Consider the following 21,077-nt stretch of genomic DNA (forward strand, 5'->3'; position numbering starts at 1 on the left):
CAGTTTTTACAAGGAAAAAAGAAAGTAGTAAATGACTGACAAGTGACCATAATAGCAAGCATCCCTGTTCCTCAGAGGTGCTCTGCTCTTGTTGTTAATGACACATCCTGTTAACCAGCTCAGTTCCAAATGCCCTGTTTAACAGGTGGAGTTGGCAGTGTCATCCTGGAGGTCTCACTGTCCACTGCCCAGAAGAAACGTGTCGTCCTATGCAGCAAAGACCTTGCAAGGAGCTGCTGGCAGGAAGGGGCAGTCCTGATTCAGGCTGATGCCACCAGTGCTGTGACCTCGGGCCAAGACAGCAGAGGGACAAATCAGTCCCAAAACAGGGAGAGCTGGGGTCTGCTGCTGAATGAAGGGGGTGAGGTGTGGAGCGCAACCTTATTTCTGAAAAGACATCTCAACCACAAATGGTGCTGCTTCACACCCCCTTGTTTTCCCACAGGTCACTTCCCAGGGCTTGGGCAGAAGCACAGAAACTAAAACTGGCTGTACCCTCCTGCAGTCCTCAGTGACTGTCCAAGGTACCTCTGCCAGGAGCCAGCCCTGCCCTCCTGGCACTCTGTCCCTGACTTTGCCCAGTTCTAGCCCACGCTGCATCACCTCTGGGGCTGCTTTGGCTTCCTGGGCAGCTCCACCTGTTGGGAGCCTGACACCCTTTTGCCATCCGGTCTCATCTATCACTCAAAGATTGTTCCTTCTTTCAAAAAATGTCTTCCATTTCACTTGTTGTCTGCCTCAGTTCAGATCACTTAAAATGTACATTCCTCCCCTTCCTCTGTCTTTGATCTTTTAATTAATCTGGTTGTTTTTGTTCAAGTGCAGTACAATGTCTTTGCAGCACTGGTTTTTGTACTGTATATTGCCTTGGCTATTTAATTCTCTAGAGCCTTCTGGAGACAGTTTATTTACAGGACATCATGTAATTATAGAAAGGTTTTTAGACTGTGCTGGAAATGAAGCTGTCATTGAGAAAGTAGCTCTGAAATATGCTGTGGATTTAACCTACTGTTTCAAGTCTTACATCCAGATACAAACAAAACCTAAATGCCAAAACATTTCATAGTAAAAACAATTTACTCCCAAAAAGAACAAAAACTTCCTCATATAACTACCCTCACTAAAAGTATCTATTATTTACACTTTAAAATCAGTATCTGGAAAAAAGCATTTCTAGAAGGTGGTAAACTTTGCATTATTCACAAATATTTCAGTATGCTGAGTATTATTTAGGTACAGTATTTAATGAAAGCAAATTCCTGCTTCTCCTCTAACAGCTGGGAAGTAGCACTGCTGGGACTAGGACAAATTTGTTCTGAAGCCTGTGTGGCCCTCTCCTCTCCTGATATGCATGGGAATCCTTAGGTACCAAATCCAAACAGAACATATTTCTGCCTCAGGCTGCCTGGCTTCCAGAGAAAACTCACCTTTCTTTAAATGAAAAAATAAAGAAGCATATTAAACACCCCCCCCCCCCCCCCGCAACCCAACCAAAAAACAAAAAAATCCGGCAAAAATCAAACCAACAAAAAGGAAAAAAGAAAAAAAAAAACAACAAAAACCCCCAGAAACAAAACCCTAGAGAATAAAAGTAGTGTATTAGAAGCCTCTGTCCTACCCATGGGAAACTAATCAGAAAATTAAACCAAAGTGAATATGCAGAACAGGGATTTTTTTCTGCCTCTCTCCTTCTGTGTATATACTCTTACAGACATTTTAAAAAAATCCTATATATATATTTAACAAGTCATCAGCGATCATAAGTATTACTACAGTAGCAGTCATAGTTGCCATCTTTACAAAATATAGTCATAATGATATTCTAAACCCAACAACATTAACATTCCTGATTTCCCTAGGGAACACTATGGCAAGAGGGAAGATCTGTCAGGCTACAGCAAAATGTAGAACACTGCACAGTTACCTCAGGGTAATAAGTTTTTTTTAAAAAATAGCAAAAATAATGACAAGGAAGGTAGAACAACACTTCCAAATAAAACTGCAGAGCATCCCAGAGCTGAAGGTTAACCATGAGGTTAACTTGCATGGCCCTTGGCTAAGCAGACCATTTCTAGTGACACGGGTTCATTCAACATAGAGCTTTTGAGTAACTGACTGCAACATAAGTAATTTCAAGGCTGAAAAATATGCAGTGTGTAAATAAGCTTGCACGAGCTAATAAAAATGTATAAATACCAACAGATGTCAGGGAAGGAGGTGGGGTTAGGAGACGTGCAGGATGGGTCTCTTGCCAACACTAGGAGCCTTTCTACAAATGTAGGATTTAAAATTACATAAAAAGCCACTCCGTTTGTACTAAGGAATCTGACAAAAAAAATAAAATTTTTACATGACATCCTTTCTTGAACACATATTTTTCTATAGCACCATTGCATTTCCTGCAAACAGAGTAAAAATTACTATTCCCAAATCCTCTGCAACAAAGTTCAAATTTCCTGTGAAAAATTCTGCTACCTGTAAGCTATGAAACACCACAAACTAATGGAGCCTTCTTCACTCATAAGTTGTCTCACAAAGGAAGATTCATTTTAGTTTGAGTGGAGTGATTTTTGACTACAGAGTTACCACCTGGGATGCCTCTAGAATGATTTTGCTATACAGTTCTTAAAAATCTCAGTGCATTGCTTATCCAATTCTACGCATGTTATAAAACTTTTCTTCAGATTCACAATAGCAAGGCAGAAGTAATAGTAGATATTGGGCCTATACAAAAGCTGAAGGCAGATAAAAGATGCCAAGTGAACTAACCCTTCTGTTGTCAACACAGATCTGAGTTAAAATTCCATCAGAAGTTCCTTTCACAAAGTTTAATGTCATTTACCACCTTATACCCTTAGAATCCATCCCTTTTCTTGTTTAAAGCATGTAAGCATCGCTAATAATTTTACTTAAACCTATTCAGTTTTTCTGGGTTGTGACCAGCTTTTACTGGATGAAGACATTTTTGAAATTGTCAGTTAAAATGTGACCCCTGTACAACATTCAGGCCCTGTTGAAACACTGAGTGATATTTGCTCAAATGACAGCAGATTGTTGTGCAGTGCTGCAGGGACAGCCTGCGAGTGACTCCAGGTGCAGCCAAACTCTCACAGAGATTTGCACTGTAACCTTTCAGGAAGACCTGATTTCTGGACCCACAGCTGTTCTCTGATGTAGTAAGGGATATTTTAAAAGTAAGACATAAAAGAAAGATAAAATTCATTATATGAAATGAGGTTACATAGTAATTCTTTTAAATGTATGCCTGGAGACATGCACCCTAAAGGAGCCTCACACCCTGCAAACTTAAAACATTAGCAAGAGTTAGACTACTAATCCTAACAGACAAAGGACCACAGACATGAAAGTACACCTAGCTCACAGCCTGGATCCAAAAGGTCAGAGCCTAGTCTGACATAAAGCTGATCTGCAGCACCATAGAAGATACTCTGAGATCTTATTTGTTTAACAGGACCAGGTAATGCCTGAAATGATATTAAAATGGTGCCCGAAATCTGGTTCTGTAATAGTGCCCCAACAGCACCAGGTGGGTGATGCTCGTGTTGAGCTGTCTTCCTGTGGAGTTAAGCAGGTGACAGCTTTCCAAGGAATTACAACCCTTGCTTTGCCACGGCTAGGGACAGAACAACACAGGAAACAGGGAGGAAAGGAGCTTGCAAGAACACCCAGGTTCTCCTCTACCTTCTCTACTGAGAGACCAAACCCATGCTGCTACTTTAGCCCACCCTGGAAGTCTTCCAGGAGAGATGGCACAGGGCCCTGACCGTTTCCAGAAGTCTCCTCTGGTATCTCACTCTTCTCATGATTAGAAAGTTTTCCTTCATGTCTGAAGCTGCAGGTTAAGGATTCTTCTCCTTCTCTACTTGCTGTGGACAGAGAGATCAGACTACTCCTTTCCTCTTTGCCACAACCTTTGATGTAACATAACTGAAGGGACAGACACACTCTCAGTCTCAACTCCATCAGCAGCTCCTTGGCTGAAGTCCTGCATGCCTTGTTATTCAGCTGCTTTTGCTGCTCTCTCTCCCAAAATTGCTTCCATCAGCTTTTCCACCTCCTCCTAGAAGGGGGCTGCCTCAAACTAGGCAAAATACTACAGCTGAGATCTTCTGTGTGCCAGCAACAGAAGGAGGATTTCTCCAGGTATCTTCCACACAGCTCTCCTCCTCCTACACCCCAGTATGTTGCCTGTTTGCAGCAGTACAACATTATTGGCTCACACCCAGTTTTTATCACTGTAAATCCCCCACTCCCACATCTTTTTCCAGAAAGCAACCACTTCTTGTTTCCCATCCTCCACACTTGCAGCTGATTTTTTTTTGTGCCTAAATGTGGTCATTGCAACCGAATAGCATCCAGCTCTTTTCCAGACAATTTTTGCAGTTTGTCACGGCTACTTGGGTCTGACTCCTAGCCTTCAATGTTCCTGCAGCATATCTAACAGGTTTGTGTAATGTGTAAATGTACTCAGAATCAAATAGATATAAAATACAAAATGCACTATCATATTACATATGCCATATTTGTATAGTACCAAACTCCAGGCGACCTCTGTGAAAAGTCCAGTGCTGCACAGCATTTCAGGGCAACTGGTTTGACATATATTCTGTGCCTGTTCTCTTTCAGAGCAATGTAGTACAACATTACACCTTGTAAGAATTTCACAAGCATCAGGCTTCAGTAGTTTGCAAATGAGTGTCACGAAAGATTCTGTGAAAACCTCTGCTGAAGCCAAGAAATATGCCAATTATTATTTATCCCATATCCAGAAAACATGATGCTCTCTCATATGAGAAAATCTGATGGCTTCCATGTGATCTCTTCCTGACATAATCTAAGGACTGCTGCTCATCTCCTTGTTACCTTCTAAATATGAATTAACAGCTTACTTACTCAGTAACTTTCCCTGTTTTTTTCTTTTCAGGGATTAATCCCAAACTAACTAGTTAACAAATTCCAGGCTTCTCTTTTTCTTCATTCATAAAGCTGCTATTTCTTTTCCTTTTTTTTTCTTTTGCCAGTATAACAGTCATGTACTGTATCAATGGATCAATAATTCTCTAACATATTAAGACCAAATTATCTCCTCTGCCTGCACATTAGAACAGGCAAGCTGCCCTGGCAGTATTATGCTTTCCCTCATTACCCTAAATAGCTCTTTATAAGTCAGTCTCTTCTTTTTTTCTTCTTTCTGCCTTTGAAAGTGTCTTTCTCTTAGTTGTTAAAATGTACTCACTTTCTACTCAGACTCCACAGTGGAAACCACTTTGTTTGAAACACCTAAAAAACCATTTTAGCCTGACTTAGAAGTGCTTTGCTCAGAGGGTTCTTTACTTAATTTATATACATACCTACTTATATATATTTACTTAATTTATATTTATATAAATCTTGCCCATGGCCCTTACCTCCAAAGTGCCAGAATACTGAGACTCTGGAACTTCACAGAGACAATTCCTTTAAATATTGAATTGCCCTCCAGTGTAACCTTACTTGCTGAGTGCCAGAATTTGGGATGTGGGGGAGGGAAGAGTTTAGAAATTACCTTTGTTCTACTAGAGAACACAGCAACATTTTGCAGCTGAAGTGAATGAAGACAGGCTGATGGGCCTCACTTCTGTTGAAACAAGATCTCAAGAAAATGTAATCTCAATTATTTTCTTTTTTTTCATGAAGCTCTAACAGCTGCAGTGGACTTAAATTTGCAAATAATTTAAATCAACAAAACATATATGCTGTCATTTATTTTTGGGCAAATAAATTCTGAAATGTTTGCTTTGTTCCTGTTTTTCCTCTCTCAAAGCACAATTTTATAACTTTTCCTTTGCCTATGAATTAATTCTGATTTTTTAATGGTTTTGTGTTTTAGCAAAACATGGATAGTTTTTCATCAAAGCAGCAAAGACATACCAACCCGTCAAAAAGTGTTTGTTACAAACCAAAAATTTGCTGCGAAGAAAAGATTCCCACAAAACAGTTCAACAGAATTTAGATTAATGTCTTATTAACATTAACAAAACAACATTTATGTAATGGTATAAAAAATAACTAAAAACTTTAGCAGATGCTTCAGAGAAGCAAAAATATCTGGCAGAAAAAATCGAAGGGATTTTTTTATGTAATCTGCCCTCTTCCCTCACACTGTGCTGCTGCCACTCACAAATCAAATAACAAAAAGCCCAACTGCTCACAGATGCACAGATGAGTTTTGCCCAGAGAACATCTGTTCAGTGCCACCTCTGATACTTACTCATTGCAGCTTTTCAAGGCACCAGGCTAGCACCGTTCTGTTGCTCCTAATAGAAGAGATAGGAGCTGTAAGAGGCATGGTCTGGGGTTTTCACATTAAAAATATAGGGTTTAAGTAACTGTATGTGTGTGAGAAAGGTATGTATGGAAATATCAAGGTTATCAGCAGAGAACAAAAAGCACTAATCCCAGGTTTGACCTGAATTTTCCTATGTTGGATTATCTTAGATATTTAGCACTAATCTTTTCCACCAGACATTTTCATTCTGCAACGTGAAGGTGCCTGGTTTTGCACAGCTTCTATCCTCATCCTCATTACCTTATATTAATTTAAAATTATACATATCTATCTAGAAGATAATGGTCTTCTCTATTTATCTGTTTTACTTCTCACTAACAAAATTGTATTCTGCTTGCCTTCAGCAATGTTATATGTAACCTTCTATTTATTTACAGGCAAGCTGCCTGAGGGAATAAATTCTTGTTCCTCCCAGGAAGATACATGTTCTCCTTGTAGTACATGGCCCATTTAATGAAAAAAAAATTACTACTATAATTACAAATTTTCAGGACTTTGTGCAAACCCTATGAATGTTTTCTTTGGGCATTCACAATGAATAATTTAATGATTTCTAAGTATTTCCCAATTATTTCCTTGAAACAGCTTGTAGGAGAACAAATTCTTTTGTGTCAATTCATAAAAATAACACAGAAAATGTTCTTTCAGTAGATGCAGATTTGGCTGATACTCAGCCCTGTTGTCAAAAATCTTCATGAACAGATTGCAGTATAGCCAGTATATTATGAACCTTATGTGCCTTACATTGATCATGGATAACTCCTCGGCAAGGGAGTTTGGGGGAGCCAAACTGAAGGTGAATAGGAAGAAAAAAGAATGAATGAAAGTAGATGAAGCATGTGCCAGACAAGAAAGAAATAACAGAGATACAGTCCAATGGCAATATAATCACCCTTGTGATAGGCTAAGACTATAGCATTTAGTTAGTCACATTTCTTTCTGAAAAAGGATAAATACATCAATTAAGAGGAGATATACTGTAAGGGAAAATCGGAGTTTCTGAGACACGATGTTATTTTTCAACAATTACACTTGCACAAAGAAATCTTGGGTCTTTTAAAGCAGGGAAATAAATTATTTGTGGAAGTGCCTGAATTTTCAATATGAGTTTTAGCAATCAGAGAAAAAAATGGAAGGACCAGCTGGTAGAGGATGTAAAACATCAGCAGTGCCAAGCTTTCCCTAGCTTCTCTCCTCTATAACCTGTGACCTTTCTCAGCAAGCACTGTTCTCCCTTGCCAAATGGTGTTACTCCCCAGATCAACTTTATATTTTAGAAGGAAGAAAACAAAAAAGGCAATGTCAGGAAGCCCTTACTGCAAAAACATGTGGAGGAAGCAGCAAGGTAAGTTCCTACTGCTGTAGTTAGGGGAGCAGAGGGACAATATAGTGATGAAACACCTTTCTTTCCACTGTATTTCAACACACTTCATGGATCAGCATTTGTTTTGCTATTGAGTAGAGGTGAGAGGGAGCTCTGCTTAATTAAGGTGCCACTGCCTTATGTTCCAAAGTGGTAAATATATTAATGCCCTAAACAAATATTTAAATTTATTTCAGTTTCCAGCTGATTCAAGTTGCCACTGGTTCACAGTATACAGTAGGGTCACCTGGCATTCAAAAATTCTGTACTAAAAAGAATATTAGCAGTACCAAAATCTAAAAATTTCTTATGCATTAAGAAAACACTCTCTCTTCCAGTAGCTGCTGTTAAGTTACTTATAATAACATCATTTTAAGTATCTCCATGATTACTATCTAGATGTCTTACCTGCTGTGTGAACTTCTGCACTGAGTATTATATTCAATATTAACAATAGCACAAGTGTTCTTAGTGTTTATTTGTATCTTGCCTGCAGTTTTCACTGCAACCCTTTCTCTCTTTATCCAAATTTCCTATTAGTTTGGGGATTTCTTCTGAGTCCAGCATCCAGATTAAGTAAATTTCTATAAGACCACAGAGTTGAGAAGGCACTCTGGAGCCATGCAGGATAACCAAAAAAACAGGGGAAGGTGGAAACACAGCCCACTCTCCTGTCAATAGGAGCAGCAGCTGGTGCACTGCCCTTCTCCTGGGGAACACCTGCCAACAGCCCTGTTTCCACCTTCACTGGTGGGACTGTCAACCACCTGAGTCACAGCCCACTTGCTGACAGCAGCTGCCACACTTGGATCCTCAAAGCCACGACCTGAAATTAATTTGTTGTTAACCCATAAGTCTTCTGGAAAGTATTTCCTAACATCATTTGCTACAGAGAGCTAAGGAAATTCTATCTCCTGTGCTGTCCCAACTACTGCTGATTTTTTTCTCCTGTTCCTGGAGATCTGCCTTGGGCATCAAGTCAGCTCACTGAAATATGGGTAAGCAAGGACAAAGGACATAATGAATATTTGGTAGCAAAAGCCCAGGCATTTTCCAGCTAGCCTAAGCCTGTGGCATCTTGAAGCAGGAATGACCGAACAGAAAGTGCATTTGTATCTCTGGTTTTTCTGCTTCTTAATTTACAGCTTGGTCTGATGAATAAACTCAGCACATCCAAAATTCAATTCTGTAAGCAAACAGATACAAAACTGGGAGGAGCAGTTGACTCCCTGGAGGGAAGGGAGGCCATGCAGAGAAACCTCAACAAATTAGAGGGCTGGGCAACCACCAGCTATATGGACTCCTACAAGGGGGAGTGCTGGATTTTTCAACTGGGACAGGACAATCCTGGATGTACAGACAGACTGAGGGGTGAGACACTGGAAAGCAGTACCATGGAAAGGGACCTGGGGGTCCTGCTTGATGGCAAGTTGAACACAAGCCAGCAATGGAGGACCAGGAGGGCCAGCCCTGTCCTGGGGTGCATCAGGAACAGCACTGACAGCCAGGGAAGGGAGGGATTGTCCTGCTCTGCTCTGCTCTGCTCTGCTCTGGGGCAGCCTCACCTCCAGTGCTGGGGGCAGCTTTGAGCACTACAATAAAAGAGATATTAAGAGAGCATCCAAACAAGGACAATGAAGATGGTGATGGGCCTTGAGAGGAAGGTGTACGAGGAGTGGCTGAGGTCACTTGTCCTGTTCAGCATGGAGGAGACTGAAGAAAGACCTCACTGCAGTTACAGCTTCTTGTGAGGGCAGGAGTAGGGGCAGGCACTGATCTCTTCTCTGTGACAGTGACAGGACACAAGGGAATGGCCTGAAGTTGTGTGAAGTTGTGTGAAGTGGAAGTTTAGGTTGGATATTAGGAAAAGGTTCTTCACCCAGAGAGTGGCTGGGTACTGGAAGAGGCTCCCCAGGGCAGTGATCACAGCACCAAGCCTGACAGAATTCAAGAAGGGTTTGGACAATATTTTGAGGCACAAGGTGTGGCATCCTGACCTGGGGATGCTCCTGAGCAGAGCCAGGAGTTGACCTCAATGATCCTTGTGGGTCCCTCCAACTCAGCATATTCTATGATTCTGTGAACATGGATCTGCTACACCAGTCCCTGAAACTGACACCAAAATTACAAAGCAAATGAAAAAATACTTCCAGAAGGATTCCTTGTCAGTGAGAAGAATTGATGCTGCTGCAAACTAGACAGGTAATGTTAGCTTCACAGTGACCTTGCTGCTTGCATTGAATACAATGGTCTGTTTCCCCTAAGACCCCATGACCCTCTAGCCTTGTGGACTTTCTATATACATTCATAAGTCAAATTTTTCTTTCTTAGAAACTAACTCTCAGCTTAAAACCTACAAGTCTGATAATGCCCTTTCCAGCATATTAACTCCCCACAGGAGCCTTGCCTCCACACATAGAGCAGGACAGACCAAAGCTCACAGCAAAAGAGGCACCATAACAGAATGTAGACCCCCAGAATTCCCATTCACAGTTCCAGGAAGCAAACGTTCTCTATGTTATCTCCCATCATGTTCATCTTTGGAATAGCTTTGGTCTTGCAAACTCGTAGACACATCAAACAAAAAAAAAAAACCCAGAGAAAATAGTCACAGGTAGCAGAAATTGCAAGCTCAAGCCCAGAGTATGCAGCTTATTTACCAGAGTACACAGCTTGTAAAAAAATCAGACATTTTTACATTCATGAGTAAGGCCCTTAGGCACCAGGCCTGCTGTTATTATTATTTTTTTTCTATTTATTTTTCATGGACTCAGTTTATTTCTTTGAATTGTTTAGCTTTTGAAACTAATTAAATAATAAAAATGTTCCATTTGCAAAATTGCAGCATGCTACTCTCACACAGTGTGTAGAACCAGATGGGTGTTTGTTTGGCTGCTAAAGTCAGCCGTTTTTTGTCTTGCTCTTGCTTAAGAAACTGTTCAAATTTGGGGCACAGTTTTTTCAGCCTAAATTTGCATAAGTACTTGTTTTTCAGATTACAAATTAGGTTTTTGGTACCCCCAGTACAGAATCAAGCTCTCTCTTGCAGGAGTTTGGGGACAGCTCCTAGTGCTTGTCTCTCTTGGGAATCAGATAATTTGCTTAATTTCCAAAGATACAGGCCGGAGAGCTTTGTTTTTCCAAATGCCACCTTAGTGAAATGAAAGAAAGGCACCTCTGCTGTTTTCAAAGGTATTTACCAAAGTAAACATGTATCCACTTGTTCTTCAACCTATAGTTTTTACAGTGCTAAAATACCAGTGCACTGAGAGAAAAAAAAACTGCAGTGTGATGGTGATCCTTTTGCTGGAAGTACAAATGAAAATAAATACTTACAAATTAGTATTTGGCATATGGCATTCGTTGGCCAGAGAGTCGTAAAAAAAAAATCTTACTCCTGAGAAAAGATAATATGAACCTAAGAATATATGAATAGGTGAGGTACTTTGTAGGGTTTCTAATAACTTACAGTAATCACATTCATAAAAAGGCATCAAAGAATATCTTCAACCTCATGAAATGATGACAGAAAGACATGCTGCTTTTGTTCCTAGCATTAATCAATCTTACAAAGGTGTTTGACTCAGCCCCTACAGGAACTGAATATCTTGGTGTCTTTAATGGGTTTACCCTTATAAAGAAATCATTTGACAGAAAAGTTCCTGACCTTACACTGCTAAATGCACACAACCTCAGTGATGCCACTTTGGTCGCCCTAGAAGACTCTGGGCAGTCCAGAAACATCTACTGTGAAGACCTGTCCATGCAACTTTGTTAAATGTATCACTTTCAACCTATAGACACAGCAAAGTGAAAATAAGTATGCTCAGAAAAGTAGAAAAATTCAACGTTGCCATGTTAATAGCTCATCCTCCACAAGAGTCAGCCACAAACCCATCAACAAAATTAAAGCAGTTATTGACTCTCAGCTGTAGAGTTATCAAAATGCTAATAAACAAGTTCCGTTGATCTCACTAGAAGTATTTAGTTAATTCTCTGGAATTAACTAAATTTGTTGGTGCTTCTGTGTTCAAATAATCCATGGGAACATGTGTGTTTGTATGCAAAACTCCACTTGCATTTTTCATCATTGTCTTTCAAATACTGTCCTGTATTTCACATTTTTCTTCAACTGAAACCATTATACTTCCTGAGAAGCCAGATGGTTTCCTTTAGAACACAATACATGTCAGGGATGCAACTGGTGTCAGGACATGCAGCCATCACTTGAAAGTCTGCAGAGAAATTCTCTGTCCATACACAGTTTAGCTCTGTTCCTTCTGCTTCTTCTGACCTTACATTTACTTCTGGATTCAGGTTTGAAGGATCAATATTAGTAGCAAAATTGCTACATGGTGTTAATGAGTTTGGTATATAAAACTTGCTTTTTGACAGCTCCTTCACTATGATCACTGAAAATTTAAATTAAATGGGATTAGACTCACAAACAATAAGAAATGTTGGGTGACGCTCCTGAGAAGGAACCACCATAAATGGCACAAAATCAAGGCTTAGACAGGAGTCCAAGTGCAAAGTAAAAGACTGCCAGCAAATTCAATAGGATCCCTGCTTCCTGAGCCTGTGCATGTAAATATGTGGATCCCCACTAGACATTTAGATTGGGAAACACATTAAAATTTGTGTTTTCTTGCTTTGGGTACCCCTGATATCTACATTTTAGGATAATTGCCTTACCTTATTATTACCTGCATGTATACTCAGCAAGAAAAGCAATGTCCAGTGCCCCAATCCTACAGGTATTCATAAAGCCAAGTAGAAACTCAATATTTTCTGAGAAGCTCAGTACCTTACCAACAGGACTCTCATTACATTAATAGTGGACGTAATCCAGGTTCAATCCATCTTCTCTTTTTGTTATTTCAATGAAATTCTTGTTTTACAAGGCACACTCCAGTTAAGAAAGTAAGGAAATCCTCTATTTTGTTTTCTGGGCTCCAGGTCAGAAATCAGGAACATAGAGAGGAGCCCAATTTTGTTATCTCTCTATTTCCTTTGGGCATTGCCCCTCCATTTGAGGATGCATCAGCAATTAGCATTTTGGAAGAAAAGGAGAAAGAAGAAGGAAAACACATCTTTTGAATTGCTCGATGTTTTCATTATGTTCTGCAGACTAGTAGCTCTTCAGAAGTAGTAAATTGGCCTGCAGCACTGATTTTTCCCAAGACACCTCTATTACTTTGAATTTGCATCCTTATCATGTATATTATGCATGCCTGTGCGTCACTGTGCCTGAATTAGACTACAAGTTCCTTGCGACAGAATACCTTATTCTGTTCACAGCACTAAATTCAATTTTGGTGTGCAAAGAATACACTTAACATAAGGAACATAATGGCAAGCAAAATCAACCAAAATATGCCTAATGCAAGACTGACTACTGGCCTAAGGACTTCTAGACAAAAATTTATAGACAGCACAGCCTAAAAGGTTCACAGCTGAAGACTTCTAGAAGTACCCTCACAGACTTTGGATGATCATTCCTTTCCACAAACACACACTGTGGGAGCTCTTCTACCAAGGGAGAGCAGCTCTTCCTAAAATAACTTCCTGCACAGAAGTACTTATTCTGAGTTCCTACTAATTAACTACTGTCTCCCCATTTTCCTGGCTCTCTGCAAGGCTGATGGGAGAGGAGGGGTCACGTTCCACCTCGAATTTCAGAGGGAAAGGAATACCCCCTTTGTCTCTCACATAGGAGTTTGTGGGTTATCATTTTTAGTTCAGTGCAAGGTAGCGGGAAGGAAATATCCCAAGGCTAGGACTCCAGGTAAAAAGAGTCCTTCAAGCTTATGCAAATATAGGACAGTTCAAATGAGTTCTTTTATTTTTTCTACTTCTGTCTTGATTCCTGCCCTCCTGACATTAAGAACTGCTGGCTTAAGTCACTGGATCAATAAGAGGTTTTTGGGTCATTTTAGATCCATTACATAGACAATATTCTGAGAAACAAGCACCAATAACACCAACAGCTCAAAATGATTCCTACATGTCCTGGATCAACGTGTTAGCAATTCTGCAAGTTCTGACAATGAATGCCACCTGGGATAATAAACCTTGTTTTTTCAGAGAAATAAAAGATTCATCTCAAAGAGTAAAAAAGGCCTAATTTTCTCAAGTATCACCATAGTAGGATGCTAATCATACAACCTATTATATAACCATAATTTATTCTGAAGAAGCTTCACTCTTCTTTATAGCATTAAGAGCAGTCCATTGCCAAACACAATGATGTAGATGAAGAAATGCCTCATTTAGCAGGTTCTGCTCCACTTCGTAGCATTCAGAGATTTGCTTTATCTACAGTACTGACTTGATAATCTCAAATTTTCCATCAGGGCCATGGTTGTTGAAGGTAAAGAGACCTTCTGTAACTACACTGCTGTGTATTAAATTGGTATTGCCCCAGGCAGTGCCTGGGATTACTTAAAATGTGCAGGATTAGAGGAGGGAAATGGTATTTTCTGTCTAGTGAGTAGTTTTATTCTATTTGTACTGGACAGCCCTTTACGTATAGTTTGTTTCCCAGTGGTGCTGACTCCTTTTTTTTTCATTCAGTGCTCTCCTGCATGAATATCTTGCAAGCTCTGCCTTCTCAGCACAGCTGTGGCTGTCCTGTCTATGACAGAAGTGGATGCAGCCTCCTCATTCAGCAAAATGATTTTTTAAATTTATGCCTGTGTAAAATTTTTATGCATGCTGCCATACTTATGGAGCAAGCACAAGCTGTATTACATGGAAGTGATTCCTTGTACCTCACCAAACATAGAGGAGTCAGGAATTTAATTAGCTGGGAGGATGCATTCTCATTTCCCATCAATGTTTCCTGCTCTCTCTTCACCTGCTCCTGTGGTTTGCCTGCTTGGAGCTGAGCAGAGCACAGGGACAGGAGGAGGTGCTATGTCAGCTGTGAGGTGATACAGCAGATGTTTTAATGACTGCAATCCCTTCAAAATGGAGATCAGAGCTTGATCAGCAAATACCTGGTGACCTGGAAAGGCAGGTAATTTAGTGCTTGGCTGCAAGATTAACACTTAATTGAAGCCTTATCAAATGCTTGCAGAACTTACTCCCAGAGTTTACAAGCAGGCTCAAATGTCCCATGAAGCAAAATAGAGTGTTGTTATCTTACACCATCCAAACCAGTTGACTTGCATTTCTGAAGAGCCAAACAAGCCAGATGGAAATAGATGGGGCTTCCTCACACTTTTCTGCTTTCTTCTGCTGTCAGAATTTCCAGTGATACCAAACTTGTCAAAGACTAAGCACTGCAACATAAGCACCAAAGCTTGACTTGAACAATGTTGAAGTTCTTGAGACATGCCAATATCTGTGCAGCTCATCAGTTCTTGGTTTAGACATGGCTGTAGCAGAATAAAAACCATCAGTCTATTTCTCTTCTACCACTCAGAAGGTGACCTCTAGCCTTGGGCAGGCTTCAATGCACAATCAAGCAGAAAAAAAAAGTTCAGAAACTAGTGGATGTGCTGATAAATATTGCCTACTCTGTTAGGCCTACTCACTCCTGTGGACTGACTTGGAAAACTGTTCTTTGGACTGTGGATGCTTTTATAGGTACTGCTGTAATGTCTCCAGCTATCTTTGCCTCCAGGATAGCACACTAAAACCTCCAAATCAGAAAAAGCAGGAGGATAAAAATCTTGTACCATTTTTCCTGGAGCTTCAACAGAGGGATAGAAATCTTGTGCCATTTTACTTGGGGCTTCAGCACAGTTTATTTGCCACAGCTATTTGTGGGGGGAAAAGACTTAAAGTATAACTGAGTAAATGTCTCCTTACTTTACTGCCCATAACTCCTTTTCCTTGATGTCATGTCAATGTTTGACACAAGAAGATTAATTTCCCAGGGAAGATGCTTTGTTTGAAAATTTTGCCAGTGTTTATTTGCTGATCAGCACAGCTTCAGAAATACTAATACAATGATCACCAGCTCTTATCCAAAACAGAAACATATGTTTATCACATGTGCTATAATCAACTAGAGGCTGAAGATGTGCTCTTTTGTTTGCTCACCCTAGTAAGTATATAAAGAGAAATCAGCTAGCAGTTAACTCTGCCACGTTCTAAGCGATTTTATTTTTGTGTGTGTGCATGCACTGATAAGAGTCACGAATTTAATTTTTCAATAGACTTTGGGAATGAATAAGAAATGTTTTGAATTATCCCCTAGGGTAACAGCACTCCCCATGTGGAATAAAGCCCTGTCATTGGTGGTGTCAGCCAGAAATGCCAAATGTCAACTAACAGAAATGCCAGGCTTTGCAGTGGTCTTGACCAAACTAAACATAAATCTGCACTGTCAGTTCTTTAACCTCTACATCATCTGAAAAGTACAAATAGGGCATAACTTGGCATTGGCTGCCAAGTGGAGATCAGCAGTGATGGAGTGGAGCAGGCAGGAAAATAGCCAATGCTGTGCCCTGCAGAGCAGGCAGAGGCAGCGGGTTAAAGCAGAAGGCAGAAATCCTAGCTTGCTCTTGGCTGGTGCTGACCAAGCAGAGGCTTCTGCTGAATCAAGATGGCAGTACAAGAAACAGGAGCTTTTGCTCTGACTATTTTTACCCTTCTTCCTAGCAAAGGACAACATTTGATAAAATCTGAACTAATACTTTGAATATTTCTCCTTATAAAGACAGGAATTGATTTACAATTTAGCAACAGGGTTCAGCTGTAAAATACTTGTTTTGTGCATGACCCTGGATATATTCTCCAGAATACAAGATTATGATGAAGACAGAACTTTAAATATCTTCCTCAACAAGAATAGTGTAGTAATGGAAATCTCAGCAACAATATGGGCATGAACACCACCTGGCTGAGGCATTCTAACCTTGCCACAATAACTCAGACATTAGGTTGAAAGTCAAAACAAAACCACATTTTCTGGAGGTTCATTAGTTTTAATACATCGTTAAAGTTTTATGGCCTTTCGTTATGATTCTCTCAAATATGAATTATTGTAGAAATGGATGAGACGCTACACTCCAGCTCTTTTGAAACTTCTGCTGTTGTTGCAAAATACACGGTCAATTTAGTTTGCTGCACTGGATTAGAGATAAACCTGCTGATCTTAAAAAGTGACCTTCAATTTCTTTTTATCAGAAGCTCAGGAAGTCTTGGATGTCATTGGTTTGACAGCATGGCAGAACATTTCTCTAACTCACTTGAAAACATAAGGAAAAATGCACTAAAAGTGAGGTGATAAACTCCAGTTTTACTCAAGGATTGTGCTCAGTGCATCATCCAGTGCTGAATCTGCACACTACACACTGCTGCATCACCAGTGACCTTCTTCCCACTCCCATTCCCACAGCCCACTGCAGATGCTAAATTCTGGTCAGGTACAGCTATTACAGATACACATCCCTGTAGGCAGATAAATAAATTAAGCAAACTTTTGCTATTTCCCACAAGATCTAGAAACAAATTCTTTTCAATAGAAATTCACAACTTCAACTTTAGACATTTATCCTCTATTCGCAAACTTTGGCTGATCCATCCTCCAAACCTTTTCCACAAGCCAAACTTTACATTACACACAAGAAGATAAGATGTGAAGGACTGTCTGTACTCCAATCACCAGTGTGGTGAATGTGTTCTTCTTGTGGAATCACAAGAAAAGCTGAATCTCTTCTGCCTGTGCTGCTCATTCCTATATGGATCTGGTATAGCTACAGCAGTGTCTTTTACTGAGCCTCATCAGCAAAGCTGCAGTAAGGCCCAAGTTATTTAACCAAAACTCAAAAAAGCAAAATATTGGCAGAATCAGACTAAAGGTTCCCATCTTCTAGATATGCTATGCTGAGATCAGCCCTCTACCTCATTTTATGTCTCTCTCCAGAAAAAAAAATAAAATAAATGAGCCATTAAATAATTTAGGAGAACCTCAGTGATTCACTAAAGTTTCAAATACTGATCTCATTGTAACAGGAAATTGATCTAAAGAAATTTACCAACAATGCATTTTGCTAAAAAGATAGCCCAAAGGAGCTCATATTTAAAATTTACAGATCTTCCTTCATCTGCTGAAATATTAGGATGGTTTTGTCATCATCCTGCTACTGACACAGTTTCATGCTGTTTAGTATGACTGTGGTACTAGTGAAGAGGTTTTGTTCAAGTTGATGGTGAAACCAACAGCAATGTCTCTGTCTTTGGGAAACAAATAAATAGTCAAATAAATTAACACAACACAACACAAGTTAGCCTAAGTGGACAGATGTCCACCAAGTCAGTGCTTTTCTCTCCCAATCTGCAGCCTGTGCAGTGTTTCTGCAGCTCCTCTGGATCTGGGTTTCAAGAGCAGGGTAAGAGGTTTGGCTGCTTTGCACTGCAGCTTTTCAGAAGCAAACACACACTGCAAAATCCGTCAAGATGGATTACAATTGTAGAAATGTCTTGCTACACTTTGGGGTGGATTTCTGAATAAGAGACAATTTACTGTACCTATCCTTGGATCTCCCTAGCAAGAATCCTTGATTGTTCCATATACCCCATCCTAGGGGGTATAGGACTTCCCTCTAAAATCCTATAGATCCATATATGTCCCACATGAAACTGCATTATGCAGTTCAAAAAGTCTTTCACCACTACTTCTATTCCTTGCCTAAATCTCAATATTTTGCTTTCTCTTTCTTTGAAAAGTTGCAAACCAGGATCATATACATGAAAATTTTCTTTTAAAATTATTGTTCCAAATTATTTTGTAAAATCAGAAAAAAGTCTGAAAAAAGGCAGTTACTATCAGAAAAAGGTAGAGATCTACAATTTTTTTTCTCTGTAAAAAGGTAGAGAACTACAATTCAATCTAGATTTTCAAGAACACTCACTTAAAAATATGTAAAATCCTTCATCTTGAAGCTAGCATTCATATTTTATGTTTCTTATACCATCTTGTTATGATTGTGAGAAGGTCACAGTGTGGGAACTGCAGTATTTTAAAAAAAATCCATAATTGTCTTTTACTTTTCTCCTTATTTTAGTTAATTCACTGCCTAAGGGAGATATAAAAATGTGCAAGCTCTGTCCAGATACTTTAAGATGTTTATAGGAAGAAAATGGTTTTTATTTACTAGCTTTATTACAACTTTTTAGTGCCAGGTTTGGCCTTTGTATTTATTTTCACACCAGCATAAAATTAACTAAGAGAGGCAATTCAAACCTTGTTTAGGACAAGGTTGAAAAGTTACTATGGGGCAAAAGAATTTAAAACGAGCTTCACATCCTTGTGATAGCACTTAAATTATGTTCAAATTAATTCTTTGCAGATTGAACTGCAACTTTTGTACAGCTTTACTGCAGATCTGCACTGAGCCTGCTTAGTTTGAGTGGGTTTTTTTGCCCATGCTAAGGTAAGCCCTGTGAGCTGTCAGCAAATGTTAGGATGGTCCCAGCTAAGCATGGTCAGCATCAATAGGTCTAGAGATGGAAATCTTTCTTCTCAGTTTCATTCTGTGGCAGAATCGTATTTTTTTCCCTTCCAATTTCATCACAAAGGCACCCCAGAGATCCCACTGTTACATTCTCACAGACACAACCACAGCAAGAAACACTCTGCATTTCAACCCTGAATTAAGCATTGTTCCATGCTCATCTCTGGAAACTGAAAAAAGAGTGACTGTGGGTTAAATCAGAGCATCTCTGAACATAAACTCTCACACTTAAGGTTTCTGCAGTAGAAGCATGTTGACTTAAGCCCACTGAAATTCACTGATATTTTGTCCCTTCTGGTTGGGAAAGTGCCCAGGGCTAGGATTGCCTGAAAACTTTTAAGGTTCGTTTTCTCTAGGAATCTGGAAGCATGTAGGTTTTAATCCAGAGAAAACAGGATAACTGCTTTCCTCCATCAAATATCATAGCATAGGGTGCACACCACAGCACAGAGGACAACATCAATAAGGTCACCAGTGAGAGAACAAAATCATCAGGGTCTTTATCTCCAATGACCAGAACACAAATCCAGTGATTCTCTGAGCTAGAACAAAGGCACTCTTTCTGTCTGCAAGGGAATGCCTCACAATAAAAATGAAACATCAAATTAAGCTGTTGATTAATTCAGGGCTATTTCTATCCAATGATCTTGAAATAATACTATTAAAGCAGAAAAGCAATATTTTTTCTTTTCTTAGTTGATCATTTTATAGACTTTAAGCAAGGAATTGTTAATTACTAGCAATTTAGCCTTCAGATTCAATGTAGAATTTAGAGGCCATAAAATCCATGGGTCTTCTGTGATTATAACATGAAGATTTAGACCATTTATTTGACTAATTACCTATTTTTTTTGTGCTGACTTAAGTATGGCTCTGAAGAGTAAAATGTACATCAAGAAAAAGTTAGAGCTTTAAAGCAGTGAACAATGCAATTTTCATTACATTATATCCTATCCTCATTCACACATTCCACAATTTTTCTGTGCAAATGCTATATCTAAAATATACTTCCTGCCCTAGTTCATTATTCTTTACCTTCAATTTCCTTTTAAAACAAAATACATTTTTTCATAAAGGAAGAGAAGGGGGGAAAAAAAAGTACCCTCCCCTCTCACCTTTTTATTTAGTTTTCTACCCTGAGGATTATAAAAGTCTACTTAAACACAAAATGACACAGCACTGATTTTTATGGCCTTATACACTGTTCCTACTGCAGGTGACTGCTCCATGCAGACTATCCTTGTATGGACCAGGAGGTGTCCTGCCTCTGGACTCCTAGATTGTCCGGGAGGCTGCATGATCTATGGAGCAAGACTAAATCATCACCATGAATAACTGCTAATTAACATCACTACATGACCTTTCTGCTGCAGGCAAGAGAAATTTAAAAAAAACCAAAACTCTGCTTGTTTCCCAGGTACCTGACTTCCTGAATGCCCACAGCAATATCTAGATTCAAGTTCTCTACATCCATGCTTCTCACAAACTGCAGACTGTGCTGAGAAAACTCTTGACCCTGCCACTCCTCATTGTTCACACTTCCACTTGTTACTGCCATTCACTTCTGCTGCATTAGCAGCATCATTCCTCTTCAAACAGCAGAAATTAGAATTAGTCAAAAAATTGCATAGAAATGAGGAGATATCTCATGTCTCAGCTTCACAAAGAATTTCTACTCGACAACCATTCATTGTCCAAACCAGACACAGGGTTGCTCAATCCTTGTCCCCACTGCACCAGCTGCTGTGTTGACCTCACTACTTTATGGGAATGGAGATTTCCCTGTCAGGACTTTGACATTACCCAAAACAGACTAACGAATGTTAGGATCTTAGAAATCTGTTCAAGGCACAAAAATTATTAGGTTTCCAGCAGGGTTCAAGATCGTGCAATC

General features: G+C 39.6%; 1 protein-coding gene across 1 annotated transcript in view; it reads right to left on the minus strand.

The window, feature by feature from the left end:
* ANO4 (anoctamin 4) overlaps positions 1-20,741 on the minus strand; it is a 158,990-nt gene extending 138,249 nt beyond the window's left edge. Inside the window, exon 1 of the mRNA XM_062492530.1 lies at positions 20,605-20,741. Within this exon, the coding sequence (XP_062348514.1) occupies positions 20,605-20,741 (137 nt within the window). The remainder of the gene's footprint in view (positions 1-20,604) is intronic.
* Positions 20,742-21,077: the final 336 nt, after the last annotated feature.

The sequence above is a fragment of the Cinclus cinclus genome, chromosome 4 (assembly GCF_963662255.1).
Source record: "Cinclus cinclus chromosome 4, bCinCin1.1, whole genome shotgun sequence".
In the NCBI taxonomy this organism is placed as follows: domain Eukaryota; kingdom Metazoa; phylum Chordata; class Aves; order Passeriformes; family Cinclidae; genus Cinclus; species Cinclus cinclus.